This window comes from Pollachius pollachius (genome assembly GCF_949987615.1).
Source record: "Pollachius pollachius genome assembly, chromosome: 5".
NCBI classification, from domain to species: domain Eukaryota; kingdom Metazoa; phylum Chordata; class Actinopteri; order Gadiformes; family Gadidae; genus Pollachius; species Pollachius pollachius.
The window spans coordinates 8,295,374-8,311,110 of NC_136938.1; the positions used below are offsets into that span (position 1 = coordinate 8,295,374).

General features: G+C 43.3%; 1 protein-coding gene across 1 annotated transcript in view; it reads left to right on the forward strand.

Annotated features, from left to right (window-relative positions):
• Positions 1-15,054, forward strand: part of trpm1a (transient receptor potential cation channel, subfamily M, member 1a) — a gene marked incomplete at both ends in the record, with an annotated part of 22,959 nt that extends 7,905 nt beyond the window's left edge. The window contains 21 exons of the mRNA XM_079736473.1: positions 1,165-1,339; positions 1,823-1,946; positions 4,473-4,545; positions 4,677-4,777; positions 4,880-5,059; positions 5,438-5,572; positions 6,105-6,155; positions 6,286-6,426; positions 6,531-6,560; positions 6,711-7,000; positions 7,471-7,699; positions 8,807-8,938; positions 9,554-9,691; positions 9,923-10,051; positions 10,357-10,608; positions 11,194-11,368; positions 12,015-12,035; positions 12,271-12,415; positions 12,797-13,002; positions 13,153-13,285; positions 13,848-15,054. Of these exons, the coding sequence (XP_079592599.1) occupies positions 1,165-1,339; positions 1,823-1,946; positions 4,473-4,545; positions 4,677-4,777; positions 4,880-5,059; positions 5,438-5,572; positions 6,105-6,155; positions 6,286-6,426; positions 6,531-6,560; positions 6,711-7,000; positions 7,471-7,699; positions 8,807-8,938; positions 9,554-9,691; positions 9,923-10,051; positions 10,357-10,608; positions 11,194-11,368; positions 12,015-12,035; positions 12,271-12,415; positions 12,797-13,002; positions 13,153-13,285; positions 13,848-15,054 (4,067 nt within the window). The remainder of the gene's footprint in view (positions 1-1,164; positions 1,340-1,822; positions 1,947-4,472; positions 4,546-4,676; positions 4,778-4,879; positions 5,060-5,437; positions 5,573-6,104; positions 6,156-6,285; positions 6,427-6,530; positions 6,561-6,710; positions 7,001-7,470; positions 7,700-8,806; positions 8,939-9,553; positions 9,692-9,922; positions 10,052-10,356; positions 10,609-11,193; positions 11,369-12,014; positions 12,036-12,270; positions 12,416-12,796; positions 13,003-13,152; positions 13,286-13,847) is intronic.
• Positions 15,055-15,737: the final 683 nt, after the last annotated feature.

A 15,737-nucleotide genomic window follows, 5' to 3' on the forward strand; every position in this document is an offset into this window, starting at 1 on the left:
CACTCATGGACACAGACACATACTCATGGACACAGACACACACTCATGGACACACAAACACACACACACGGACACACAAACACACACACACACAAAAATAGACACAGACACACATATGGACACAGACAGCGTTGACCTTACTTTGACCTATGAACCCTCGCGCATGTTGGGTTTCCCTGGTGTGACCTGTGGGGTTCCCTGGTGTGGCTTTCCTGGTGTGACCTGTGGGTTTCCCTGGTGTGATCTGTGGGTTTCCTGGTGTGATCTGTGGGTTTCCCTGGTGTAACCTGTGGGTTTCCCTGGTGTGATCTGTGGGTTTCCTGGTGTGACCTGTGGGTTTCCCTGGTGTAACCTGTGGGTTTCCCTGGTGTAACCTGTGGGTTTCCCTGGTGTAACCTGTGGGTTTTCCTGGTGTAACCTGTGGGTTTTCCTGGTGTGACCTGTGGGTTTCCTGGTGTGACCTGTGGGTTTCCCTGGTGTGACCTGTGGGTTTCCCTGGTGTGACATGTGGGTTTCCTGGTGTGACCTGTGGGTTTCCTGGTGTGGGTTTCCCTGGTGTGACCTGTGGGTTTCCTGGTGTGGGTTCCCCTGATGTGACCTGTGGGTTTCCTGGTGTGGGTTCCCCTGATGTGACCTGTGGGTTTCCTGGTGTGGGTTTCCTGGTGTGGGTTCCCCTGATGTGACCTGTGGGTTTCCCTGGTGTGACCTGTGGGTTTCCTGGTGTGGGTTTCCTGGTGTGGGTTCCCCTGATGTGACCTGTGGGTTTCCTGGTGTGGGTTCCCCTGATGTGACCTGTGGGTTTCCCTTTGTCATCCTATGCCTGGAGCTTTCAGCAAGGCAGGGACAGCAAAGGGAAGCTCAGCTGTCACCACTTACTTCAAGCTCTCACCACTCACAGGAGAGGAGGAATATATTGTTTGTTTGTTTGTGTTTGTTCTAACATTTTGTTTCATCGTAAATTTTTGCATATAAATACTCAAAATCGTCACGTCCATCGCTTTAAGAAATGTGTGTGTGTTGCCTGTGGTGTATTTGTTTGTGTGTGTGTCTGCAGGGTATTAATTTGGGTGTGTGTGTGTGTGTGTGTGTGTGTGTGTGTGTGTGTGTGTGTGTGTGTGTGTGTGTGTGTGTGTGTGTGTGTGTGTGTGTGTGTGTGTGTTGTAGGTTTAGGTCAGGGCGTGCCTCTGGTTTGTCTGATTCTGGAGGGCGGGCCCAACGTGATCTCTATCGTTCTGGAGAGCCTGAGGGAGGAGCCACCGGTGCCTGTGGTGGTCTGTGACGGCAGTGGGCGGGCCTCTGACATCATTTCCTTTGCACATAAATACAGCGAAGAGGATGGGTGAGTGAGAGAGAATGTGAGGCCACTGTATGCATTGTGCACACAAAAGATTCTGTGACATGACAGCACTAAAATGCAGCCTTACACAAACACACACACAGACACACACACAACAATCGATACATCTTGCACAATCTTTTAACTGTTACATTGTCATCTAAGCTGTGCATTGTGTATTTATGTAAAACTGCCAAATATATACAATAACATTTGACTATATATTTACAATTAACTTGTTACTACACATGGTATTTTAGAAATACCTTGTCCTACCAGGTTGTTGAGTGTTAATGTAAAAACGGTAACCTAGTTGATAACGTAACTATAGCAACCTAGTTGATAACGTAACTATAGAAACCTAGTTGATAACGTTACTATAGTAACCTAGTTGATCACATAACTATTACAACCTAGTGGATATCGTAGCTATAGTAACCTCTTTGATAAGATAACTATAGTAACCTAGTTGAATTGTCTTACCAGGATGGTAGGTGATAACGTCAAAGACCAGCTACTGGTCACCATCCAGAAGACCTTCAGCTACAACCGTGCTCAGGCTCAGCAGATTTTCCTCATGGTCATGGAGTGCATGAAGAAGAGATCCCTGGTACGTACCACTGAGTCTCCATTGGGGATAGTTGGCCTATGCACCTATAAAGAGTCTCCACAGGATGTCCAGTCACTTCTCATCCGATCGTTATCTTCCCCCATGGTAGCTGGGTCCGAAGACTATCAGCAATTTCTTCATTCCATTACCAGCCCCTTGCCTGTCCGACTACCTGCCTACTGCGGAAACATTGTCTGTTGATGACCTGTCTGCCTACCCATCATGCCCCTATTATCTTCTCTCTGTGTCTTCAGTAAATCCCTTATTTTTTAACATTCTGTGTCCCTGTTCTCTTCGTCGTGCGTTTGTGCCCATTTGTCCCCAGAATCTTAATGCTAGAAATCATCATTTAGGTATAAAGCATCTTTCATCTGTCAATAAAACAAATGTTTTCATTATTTTTGCCCTTTCATTTGTGTCTTGTGGATCATGTCTCACACCAGAACTTAAAATAAATCCCTCCATTAAATTATTCAGCCACCTCTTCCTCATATTCTTCTATGTATTTATTTTATATTTGTAGCTGTCTTGTGTAATATTGTTAAGAATTTGCTTAAGAATTAACAATTCACTAAATCAAGCCTCATCCCGTTAGTTGTTAGTTGTATATTGTATTCTTTCATTGCTTTATAAAGCTGGAAATATCTGATAAATGAAAGATTGTATTGATCTTCCTCAGCAGGTTTGAAATATACTGATAAGACAAACAACATAAAGCGGCTGTGTTCTTGACATAAACCATCAAAATAAGCTTTTAGCTACTATATGAATATGACTTTCAAATTGTCTAAGCATTTCCTCACTCATTTCAAACCCTTACATATACAGGGTCTTTCCTACACTCTATATGTTTTGTGGTGGCCATCAAAATGATTTCAAGGTCTTCCAAAGAAAAATACCAAACTTACATTCATAAGTGGCATTTGGTTGGCGATTCAAGACAGTAGGATGTGTAAACAGTCTTCGGCTGGCTAGCATCGAGGAAGAGAATACTGACTATTGGACTCCTCTTATTTATTGGCTGAAGGAGTTTAGAATATAATGGTCAACTGAAGGCCAACTGCCCAATTTTGAAATGGGTCTACCACAAGAGGGGGAGATTTGAACAAAAAACATTCTAGATATAGATAATGTCAACAATTAACGATCTGGACAGGAGCCTTTACATAATTAACCGTCAAAATACTTTCAGATTTATTTTTATTATTATTATTTACTATTTGTATGCTTTTCAAAGGACCTTTGATTTTTGAACACTACACTCTAACCCACTAGGTCGTATCACAAATCATTATTGAGATATATAAATAGGTAGAGCGATACAAATAACACAATTTTAGGTGGCTCTTGTACTAAAATGAGCCACAAACATCCACTGGTCCCTAATTGGACAGTTTAGTACGTCACCTCTCCATTGTGATAGCCAGTGTGTTGTGAGCGTTCTGGCAATCAACACAGTCAACAAACTGGAAAAGGTGTCAATTGTTTGTTGTTAATATCACCTTCTCAAACCTTCAGCCACTCACGTGAATGATTCTCTTAGGTCAATTATCTCCCCAACAATATTTGAAACAACGCTTATCTCCTCTGCTTGTAGTTTCTGAAATCAAGCCCTGGCCCTGTGCCATCTCCCCCAGATGTTCAGCTATCACACATCGGGACTGTTGGAGTTTTGGTGCTAAATTTGCTGCCACTTAAGCCCAATTCTGACCCAGGAAAGACACTGCTATCATGTCTATAATGATGGATTAAGTTTTCCATGTAAGATTAATGACAAGTTAAGCTTTTGTTGAATAATGCCAGCTGGCCACTCCACTGCCTAATGGAGATTGTCCATTGCTCTCTGACTGGCGTCTTCCTGTTCTTCATGTAATCCTGCAATTCGCTGTGGCTTTGTGAGCAGCTGCTACATACACTCTGCCATACTAGAGCTACATTAGTTGACAATGACACAAATTAACATAGACTTCGTTCGCTCAGATAACTGTTGTTCTATCATTATTTTAGAGTTGAATTCATCACAGAATGGCCTTTATGTCTGCAGAAATCTCACGTATCCATAATATTCAATGGTTATTTTGTGTACTCCTGTAATGTTGTGCTACTACCTTAATACATTTTACTGCTTTCCTCACTGAACGCACTGTTTTGCACTTCATGCTTAGCTGCATTCGGTTGCCTAGTTCTTGTGGAACGATAATTAAGTTGAATCTAATCTAATGTAGTATTCTTAAAATGTTGGTCCTTATAAATTATAAATTATACCATGACAAACTCACCAAAGCTCAAGCATAAAGTTTGAGTACTTTTTATTTTTGTTTGAAAGGCCTAAATTTGTCTCTGTATGGTTGAATGTACCTCGGGTGTGAAGACAGGGACACAAGAAGGTTCAGCTTCTGTTTGTGCTCCACGCCTGAGCTTTTTAGTGTTTATGCTTTTACCTCCAACAGGAACCTTATAACAAGAAGAACAACAAAACCTACATACAATCACTGACAAAGTAACAAAGTCATTTGTGATTTTCAGATAACTGTGTTTCGCCTGGGTTCGGAAGGGCAACATGATGTTGAAATGGCCATATTGACTGCTCTACTGAAAGGTAACTGGAGCATCAATTCACCTTGTTAGCTCAATAACTTTAAATCATCCATCTCACCTTAAACAAATGAGATGTTTATCATGATGGCATTCACATGAAACTCACTGTTTTCTATTCATATGTGATATTAGGTACAAATGCATCTGCCCCTGACCAGCTCAGTCTGGCCTTGGCCTGGAACAGAGTGGACATCGCACGCAGCCAGATCTTTGTGTATGGAACCCATTGGCCGGTGAGTCTGTCTGTCCGTCCATCCATCCTAATTTGGGATAGCAACATTACAGATATAATTGTAACTAAATATATATTCATATTCATTCTTGTTCTTCCTCAGCCTGCGAGTGCCCTGCCGGGCGACCGGCCCAAGAGCCCGTCCTCTGCACCACGAGGGGGTGGTGGTGGAGGAGGAGGGGGAGGCAAGGGGAAGGCCAGGGGCAAGAAGGGGAAGGGAGGCAAGAGCAAGCCGGAGCCCCCTGAAGAGACGGACCCCAGGAAGTTGGAGCTGCTTAACTGGGTACTTAACAAGAAGCATGTTGCGAGAAAAAGAACAATCTTTTTATTTATTCTCTCCTTTCTGTTTTGCTTTGCGCTGTCTTCCATTATTTCTTTCTCATCTATTTATCCGTTCCTTTTTGCCATATCTTTATTGAACAAAACGCACTGCGTCAAACCAACTTTTATAAACGATCAATTAAGTATTGTTTGGATCAATATTATGTGAACATGATTTAACTGAAACCCCCTACAGTGAAATATCTGCAGGCCTGGGTTGTGTGTTCCATTCTGTGTTGTTTACCTTGTGTACTCCACAGGTGAGCTTTCTGAAGCTGGCTTGTGTTGTGGGTTCCATTCTGTGTTGTTGTTGACCTATTTGACATTGTTTACCACGCAGGTGAACTCTCTGGAGCAGGCCATGATGGATGCCCTGGTGTTGGACAGAGTGGACTTTGTCAAGCTGCTGATTGAAAATGGAGTCAATATCCACCACTTCCTCACCATCCCACGACTAGAGGAGCTGTACAACACGGTGAGTGAACAGTCAGGCCACTTTGAAAAGGTTTGGTTACCTTTTTTTATTGAAGCTTGAGATCCAGTTCACGCCCACTCTTTATGAACAAATCTTCATACTGTTCAACATTTACCAAAGCAATGAGCTGAGCCTGAACTCTGAAACCTACCTGATATCCCTATTGGTATGACTCACACATCTCTGATTGAATCCTAATTATATAAGACCCTTTTAATTCCTGTGGTATATCCGTTGTGAAGAGGCTTTGAATGTAAACTAAGTTGTGAGCTAAAATACTATAAACATGAAGAATACATGATTATTCGTGTTTCACACGAGTAATGTAGGCAATGTTACTAGCATGTAATGTATGCAATCCAAAAATTGATTAAAACTGCATTTGCATTGTTGACAACACATTTTGAATATACAAAAAATATAAAAACGTATAACTGTGACTTACTATCTCAAACCTTCCTGGAAATGATATTTTGGCTCGGCGATATGAATGATCTATTATATGAATTGTTCCTGTTTTTCTCCTGTACAGAGACTGGGACCAGCTCACAACCTGCACATTGTGGTCAGGGATGTGAAAAAGGTACAACATTCCTTTATCTTGTGCCTGTTACCGCAGGTTAACACAATATTTCAACTTGAAGAATAACATGTAAAACGTACAGTATATATGCTATATGCTGCGGCTCAATAATAACAATGGCCTTTTTCAGGGAAACCTCCCACCAGATTACCAGATCACCTTGATTGATATCGGATTGGTTGTAGAGTTTCTGATGGGAGGAGCTTTCCGCTGCAAGTACACCAGGAAGTGCTTCCGGACACTGTACACCAACCTGTACGGTCTTAAAAGAGTAAGTCTAAAAACATCATCTCGCATGATAACGTTCATGAATCAACATGCTTAATTTATTCTATCTCATGTATCTGTATTCATTGTCTATTTTTCTGTTCACAGCCAAAAGCTCTTAAACTCCTAGGAATGGAGGTGTGTTTCCCCTTCAATTAAATGTTCTTCACAATAATTCTGATGATATTATTATCCCTTAAACAGTCAATCCTTTTCAATGTTCCATTTGTTTTAAACTCTGTATTTTACACACATTGAAGTGAAAGCTTTGCTTGCATTGTCCAAAAGGATGACGAGCCACGAAAGGGCAAAGGTAAGAAGAACAAGAAGAAAGAGGTAGAGGAGGACATTGATTTAGACGACCCCGAGTTGTGCCGGTTTCAATTCCCCTTCCACGAGCTCATGGTGTGGGCCGTGCTGATGCACCGCCAGAAGATGGCGCTCTTCCTGTGGCAGCGGGGCGAGGAGGCCATGGCCAAAGCCCTCGTGGCCTGCAAGCTCTACAAGGCCATGGCCCACGAGTCGTCCAAGAGTGAGATGGTGGACGACATCTTCCAGGACCTAGAGAACAACTCCAGGTGATTTCCGCTCACTCCTTGGAGACGTTTCTTAAGACAAAGTACACAGGCATGCTGTGTAGTCTGTCAGTTTTGCAAAGTTCTATGTAAGAATTACATTTGCTCTTACAAAGTTGGGCTGTCAAGCTCAGCATTGACGTTATTCGTCGGATTTGGGGAACACAAATTCAAATTTTCTCAGAAAGGAAGATAATGCAGACCCCAGTTTGTGTATAAAGCTACAGGCTTATTCCATTACCTTAGAAAGAAGTTCAGCCTTACTGTCCACCTTTAAGACAAGCAATTTAAAAGGGAATTCAGAATCCTGTATACGCTGTTAATGTCATTCACAGAAATACTACAATATTAATACGACAGCAACTTAGTTGCATTTACTTATTTGCCTCTGCAAGAATGGGGTTTGAACAATTGCAGCTACCATTGTGTTTGAAACATGCTTTGTCTTATTCCTCCACCCTTCCACTCCCCAGGGAGTTTGGCCAGCTGGCCTACGAGCTCCTGGACCAGTCCTACAAGCACGACGAGCAGGTGGCCATGAAGCTGCTGACCTATGAGCTGAAGAACTGGAGTAACTCCACCTGCCTGAAGCTGGCCGTGGCTGCCAAGCACAGGGACTTCATCGCTCACACCTGCAGCCAGATGCTGCTCACCGACATGTGGATGGGCTGCCTGCGGATGGGGAAGAGCAACGGACTCAAGGTGCCGTGGTGGAGGCCTACACTAGATTGCCTGCTAGGTTAGCAGCATGGGAGTGGATGTGGAGAGGTAGTAGGGTGGAGGTGTGGAGCAGCTTGTCTGCTAGATTGAAAGCATGGGTTGGGGGTTGTAGACAGAGGCTGCCTACCAGATTGAAGGAACCAGGGAGTAGGCTGTAGGGACAGAGGCTGCCTACCAGATTGAAGGTACCAGGGAGTAGGCTGTAGGGACAGAGGCTGCCTACCAGATTGAAGGCAGGGGGTGGAGGTTGTAGAAAATGGTGGCCAGCCAGATTAAAGGCAGACTTGCAGGGTAGCAACCTAAGATATTAATGTAGAGAAAGTGTGTAGAAGAATCAAGTAAAAAAATGCTAAGTATTTTAGACTTTTTAGACTCCTTTTTGTAACTAAACCTTCATGCGCTGAACAAAAATGAACTTGTATGAGATGTAACTGGAGGTAAGACATAGAGAGCAAGATTTTGATTATACCCAGAAAATCACCTCCTCACCTCCTCCCCCCTCGATTGCTGTTTCTCTGACAGTGTGTTTGAGTTTTATGCATCTGTGATCGACAGGCAAGACGGATTACCCGAAGTAATATCAGAAGAGATTTTGCGATCTTAAATCTAAGTTTGACTGCGGAGGAAGGCGCAGTCAAATAAAGATATTCATAGCACATCACTCGCTGATAATTGTCAATTGTGCCATTTTGAAAAAATGCATTGAAATAATATTTCTTAAATCTTAACAGAACCCTAAATGAATTTACAGTAGTTTGCGACGCCTTGGACAAACAATATTACTGTTGGGTCTCATCAGTATCAAGGCTCAACACTTTGTGTTTCTGACTTTAAATTACGCCACACACTGTCCCCTAACATGAATTATCTGGGAGTGCCAGCATGCACATTGGCCTTCACAGAGAGATGCCTTGGGCTGTATACATCCTCCCTGAATCCTGTAGCCAAAATCATGATTCGAAAATAATCTGTATTGACACATTACACATTCATGTTGAACACTAATTCTTATGTATATCATGTGAAACACAGCAATAGAAGGATCCATATTGCATTCCTTCGCAAATGTCTAGCTATTGTTTCTTGCAGGTGATATTAGGCATTGTTTTCCCACCTTCCATTCTCCTAATGGACTTCAGGCTTGGAGAGGAGGCCACATATAACTCTTCCAAGGAGAAAGAAGAGGGCAAAGATAGAGATGATGATAACAAGTCCAACAAGGTACGCAACAACTGCTACACTATGAAATCATTTTAATAACAAGTCAAGGCAAGGCAAGGCAAGCAACTTTGGCTTTAGGTTTTATTTGAACCCCTTACCTATCTTCACATAATGGCTAGGCACTCTTTATAAACAGGTTGTCATGTCATAGGTTAAAAAATAATTATTTTCATAATTTACAGCTCTTGAATGGCAGTATATCTGACCTGCAACTGTACACTCAGGAAGCTGCCTCTAATGTGTTACTGTATCTTGAGGCCTCTAATGTGTTACTGTATCTTGAGGCCTCTGATGTGTTACTGTACCCTCAGGCCTCTAATGTGTTACTATACCCTCAGGCCTCTAATGTGTTACTGTACCCTCAGGCCTCTAATGTGTTACTGTACCCTCAGGCCTCTAATGTGTTACTGTACCCTCAGGCCTCTAATGTGTTACTGTATCTTGAGGCCTCTAATGTGTTACTGTACCCTCAGGCCTCTAATGTGTTACTGTATCTTCAGGCCTCTAATGTGTTACTGTATCTTGAGGCCTCTAATGTGTTACTGTACCCTCAGGCCTCTAATGTGTTACTGTACCCTCAGGCCTCTAATGTGTGTACCCAACCTCTATTCTCAGGATGGTGGCTCTAATTCAGACGGGATGTCTAAGAAGGGCGATGAAGAGGACCATCAGAGGAAACAGAGAAGAATCCCAACCAGCAAAAAAATCTTTGAGTTCTATAGCACCCCTTTCACCAAGTTCTGGTTCACCACGGCAAGTCGAGAACAGATGTTGAAACTCTAAATATAAGATCTCCTTCCTGACCCTTCGAATTGATCCTGAAGATAAAGAAGTGGGAAAACGTTGTAGAAATCGGTAGTGTTAAAGCGATATTAAATGTAGATTATCTTTTTAAGAATTCTCTAATTCCTGTTTGAGCTCAAGGAGTCTATTTCCTGTTATAGTGTGTCACATTATAATCACTTCCAAACTTTCTCTTGACAGATTGCCTATCTTGTGTACCTCATGCTGTACAACTACATTATTCTGGTGAAAATGGAACGCTGGCCTTCACTACAGGAGTGGATTGTCATCTCTTACATCATCACTTTGGGGCTAGAGAAAGTCAGACAGGTACTCACAGAACAGGAAATTAATTGTAATTTATCATAGCATAGCTTTCTTAAAGTTGGACTTCATATTTAATTCAATAGCTAAAAGTTAAGGATCAGGGATGCAAACAACTCGCTTTTTAGCAAATGTTGCCTTTATTAAAAAAATGTGTTAACTGCATTTTAAGGGAGTGTGTGGGGAGTCTTATGTTGAAATCTGACGTGACTGATGATAATCAGTTGATCAAGTTTAACACTAGATTATTTGGACGATGTTTGAGTCGTAGTTGTGTTTTCTTTCTGTCAAAACGCACAACTCCCCATAAGATCCTGATGTCCGAACCAGAGAAGCTGAAGCAGAAGATCAACGTGTGGTTGGAGGAGTACTGGAACATCACCGACCTGGTGGCCATCTCCGTCTTCCTCATCGGTCTGCTGCTCCGGCTGCAGAACGAGCCCTACATGGGCTACGGTCGGGTCATCTACTGTGTGGACATCATCTTCTGGTACATCCGGGTCCTCGACATCTTTGGTGTCAACAAGTACCTGGGGCCTTACGTCATGATGATCGGCAAGATGGTAGGTAGTACTTAAAAATTAGGATGGCAGGTAGAGATGGCTGGAATAGATGGACAGAGAGACAGTAGACAGATGGACAGATGGATGGAAAAGGCAGATGGATAGAGGGATATATGGTAGATGGATGGAAGGAGAGATGCCCCCCCCCCCCCCCCCCCCCCCCCAACACACACACACATACTCACAATGTAAATTGCTTTGGGTACCTTAAGTACCCAAAGCGCTATATAAATGCAGTTATTATTATTATTATTATTATTATTATTATTATTATTATTATTATTATTATTTATTAATCATTATGTATCAGAGATAGATAGCAGATAGACAGACATGCAGAACACTGTGGCTCAACACTGTGGCTCAACACTGTGGCTCAACACTGTGGCTCAACACTGTGGTTCAACAGTTTGGCTCAACAGTGTGGTTCAACACTGTGGTTCAACACTGTGGTTCAACACTGTGGCTCAACAGTGTGGTTCAACACTGTGGCTCAACAGTGTGGTTCAACACTGTGGCTCAACAGTGTGGTTCAACACTGTGGCTCAACACTGTGGCTCAACACACATGATGCTTGCGTTGCAGATGATCGACATGCTGTACTTCGTGGTGATCATGCTGGTGGTGCTAATGAGCTTCGGCGTGGCGCGGCAGGCCATCCTCCACCCCGACGAAGAGCCCACCTGGCGGCTGGCCAGGAACGTCTTCTACATGCCCTACTGGATGATCTACGGAGAGGTGTTTGCGGACTCGATAGACCGTAAGACTAGAGTTCATAGTAAGATTCTCCTTCCTGTTAAATAGGGCCGATTTTTCTGATTCGTGTCATGTCGTGTGTGTGTGTCGTCAATGTTTGAATATAACAATGGAACGTTAAAATTGCACTACAGTAGGCTAAGAGATTGCAGACATTTTTGAACAATTTTCAAAGGACAACTTATGTGACACTAGAACCACCAAGAGGCGGGTCATTTGACAGCTAGTTAATATTAAACATTCAGTAAAATTCTCAATCAGATGCAGTTTCAGCATCTTCCATTCATTTTCATAAATGTCTGTATTTGATGATCATCTGCCTGCTAGATACAAGCATTGTATTCTGAGGACTGCATGACTCTCCAATCATTAGTGCACTGCAAACACACACACACACACACACAAAAAACACAAAACACTAAGCCCTAACAACTGACATCTTTTACAATCGTATATATAAATCATGTGAAAATTGATTGGGAAGGAAGCTGGGAAGAAGCTGTTTGCCTATAGACTGTGTTTATTTGTTGCCTGAGCTGTATTGATGGACTGCTATCTTAATTTTCCCTGTAGATAAAAGTGATGGTGGTTGTACTTTGACGTTGTTCTCTTACTTCCCTCATTTTCTTCACCTTGACTCTGGGGTGCAGTGTACGCTATGGAAATCAACCGTAAGTATATCTGTGTGCGCTTATCTCATTAGTAATTTACTAAATGGGCCTTGACATTTAAACTTGTATGTATTCATTTATATAGGTTATTTACGGTATGTGGTATAGAACTGGCCTAATGCATAATAACTGGTGAAGTGTAACGACAATGAATAGGTGTTCATGTGTATATTTTACGTGATGAAGAATGGTATGCACAAACCATTGCATGTTTTTGCTTGTTTATAATCAACAGCTCCATGTGGTGACAACCTGTACGACGAGGATGGAAAGAAGCTTCCTCCCTGTATACCTGGTGCCTCGCTCACCCCTGCCTTAATGGCCTGCTACCTGCTGGTGGCCAACATCCTGCTGGTCAACCTGCTCATCGCCGTCTTTAAGTGAGCCTAACTTTCAGTTTGATTTGAAAAAAATCACTGGCAATTTAAAGGTGCGACACTTGACCTGTAAAACGTAGGTCAATAGGCTGCTGTTATTGACCTTGAAGAAACAGTTGGCCTCAGCTTAAATCACAGGGAAACACACTGATACACCAACATAATAATTAACCAACTGAAGTCGATATGTTTGAAAGAGAAATTACAGAAAGGCAATTTTCTTTAATTACTTTTCCTATTTATGAAACTCATTTGTAGTATCTTAATTAGCTTTTTCTAGCATGTTAGGGCCTATATCTATGTAATAGTTACTTCAAACCACTGTTTGAACACACTGCACCACTGTATATTTCTAAGTGCATGTCCCCCTGTTCACCCTCACAGCAACACCTTCTTTGAGGTGAAGTCCATCTCCAACCAGGTGTGGAAGTTCCAGCGGTACCAGTTGATCATGACCTTCCACGACCGGCCCATCCTGCCGCCCCCGCTCATCATCTTCCCTCACATCTACATCGTGCTGCAGAGGCTCTGCTGTCGCTGCAGCCGGCGCAAACAGGAAGGAGAGCAGGAAGAGCGGGAACGGGGTCTCCGTAAGCGGCATTACTCCGGTTTCCTAGACACTTTTGATCCATAGCGACGTAAACTGGATTTACTGTTCTACGTGCCAGCTTTCTCGGGTGAAAACATCAGTGTTCTGCACATGGTTTCCCATTCTTAAAACGATGTTTGTTCCCCAACAGAACTTGTGCTGAACGTAGAAGAGTTGAAGAGCCTGTATGAGTTCGAAGAGCAGTGTGTGGAAGAGTATTTTCACGAGAAGGAGGACGAAAAGCAGTCGTCCAACAACGAGCGCATCAGGGTCACATCCGAGAGGTAGGATTTATGCTCATTCGTACTCAACGTGACACACACGGCATGACATACACACACATCGTGACATACACACTGTGACATACACACTGTGACATAAACACACACACCGGGACATGCACAGTGTGACATGCACAACGTGACACACACACACACACACACACACACACTGTGACATACACACACAACGTGACATACACACACACCGTGAAATGCACACTGCAATACACACACACAGTGACATGCACAGCGTTGTGCACCCACACTGTGACACAGACCATGACATACACACACATTGTGAACTACGCACACACACCATGAAATACACACACACCGGGACATACACACTCACCGTTGTCTTGTTTTATGTTAACTAATGTATATTTAAGGTTAATACTAAACTGGTATTTGGTTGCCAAATCTGAATCTCATTTTATAATATAATGTGAAAAGAAAAACAGCATAACTTGAGCAAACGTAAGTGCAAACACAACCGTGTTGCTGTCTGTCCACGGGGGAACAACTGAAGCATGTCTGTGAAGCCCTGTGTGTGGGTTCCTCTCAGGGTGGAGAACATGTTCATGCGGCTGGAGGAGGTGAACGAGAGGGAGCACTCCATGAAGGCCTCCCTGCAAACGGTGGACCTCCGGCTGGGCCAGCTGGAGGAGTTCTCCAGCCGGATGATGAACGCCCTGGAGAAGCTGGCAGGCATCGACCGGGCGGAGCTGACACGCACCCGATCCAGAGGCTCCTCCATCTGCGACCCCGCCATCCTCCTGCGTCAGGGCAGCATCGGCAGCGCCGACGGCTACAGCGTTTATCGCTTCCCCATGGAGACTGAGTCGACCGCGGACACGGGTAAAGACCGGACGGCCCAGCTTGGCCCTGAGAGGCAGGGGAGTTTAAAGGAGGTACCTCCGGCGTCGGTAGACGGAGGCGTCCCTGCTAAAGAGTACGGCGCTACACTGGAGGTGATGCCATTAAGGGATAGAAGGTGCTCTGTTTCAAACGTTGACATCACGATTACCTCTTGTGACTCGGAGCAGAAGCCAGAGAAGTCATTACCGAGTGCTGCAGATGAGCTGTTGCCAAAGGGAATCCCCAGCAAGGAAGCGTTGACCAATTCAACGGATAAACCTGGAGTTGCTTTTGCAAAGGCAAAAGTGGATGCAACCCTTTCTTACCCTCTAGTGAAGTCAAAAGAGACACATTATTTGCCATCGCAAACTCTTAGCAGCTCACCATCTTGCAGCCGGAAGACAATGAGTGGGATCGTGTACAACCCCATGTACAGAGGAGAAGAGAATAACTGGGCTAAATACTTTCCATCGGCTCCCGATGTCACAGGTTTGGACACTAAATCACCAAGCATGGCTCAATGGGGAGCCCACTTTGAGTACAAAGGTCAGCCCTCCTTTGGTTTCATGCCAACGGTTTCATTGGCAAGTCCTCCTGATGGTGAATCCAACTCAGAGACCAAGCAGGAAAATGACGGAAGTACATCAAACCAAACAGATTGGGAACAAGAAGCCATGGCGCAAGGTAACAATCAGAATAATCGGGCAGGGATGGAGGATGATGATTCAGGGCATTTGCTCGTGGCTGATGATAGGATGTATCCAACGCTCAGGTCCAAGAGCCTGAATAGCAATCCTTGCAAAACTAAGAGTAAGAGTGACCAGGAAAAGCCCCTTGCAGCGAGCAGTGTCAAAGACCTGGTGGCTGCTTTTGGAAGCCAAGAGCCACCCACATCTCCCCATGGCAAATGGTAGCCATTGATGGTGGGACTAGCAACTACCGAGGAAACCTTTACTTAATTTTACTTAATTTACTTCATATTTTTTTACTTGATTTTACTTAAGCCTTTATAATATATATATATATATATATATATATATATATATATATATATATATATATATATATATATATATATATTACATTTTAGGTCTTCTAACTAATGATTGATATTGTTACTTGATAAAATATGCTCTGAAAAGCCGATTTTTTTTCTTAAAAAATGTTCATCCCAGTCAGTTACTCAGGATCAGTGGACCTGGGAGGAAGTTTTTCCAGGGAAACATTGGCTCCTGCAAAATCCTATTTCATAAGGACTCATTTTGACCCAAATCCAGATGTTATTTTGGTATGTTTTTGTGGGTTGGAGACCGTTCTCGGGTTACGGATCTTTGAGAAGTGGCCATCTCAAAGATCTTCTTTTCTTTCTCTTCAATGGCGGAAATAAAGCAGTTTCCCCTGCCCACCCAAGGGAGTGGAGGAGCGAGTCTGTTGCAGTAACTCTGCCATACCCTCTCAGGTGGATCAACCATTGCTGGGTGATAGAAAATTTGTCACTGGATAACTGTGCCATTTGAGATTTGAAAGCATGCCGGGAAAGTCCCCACCCACACCCAGTTAGTTACTTTAATAATATTACAAATGCAAGGGCTTTAAT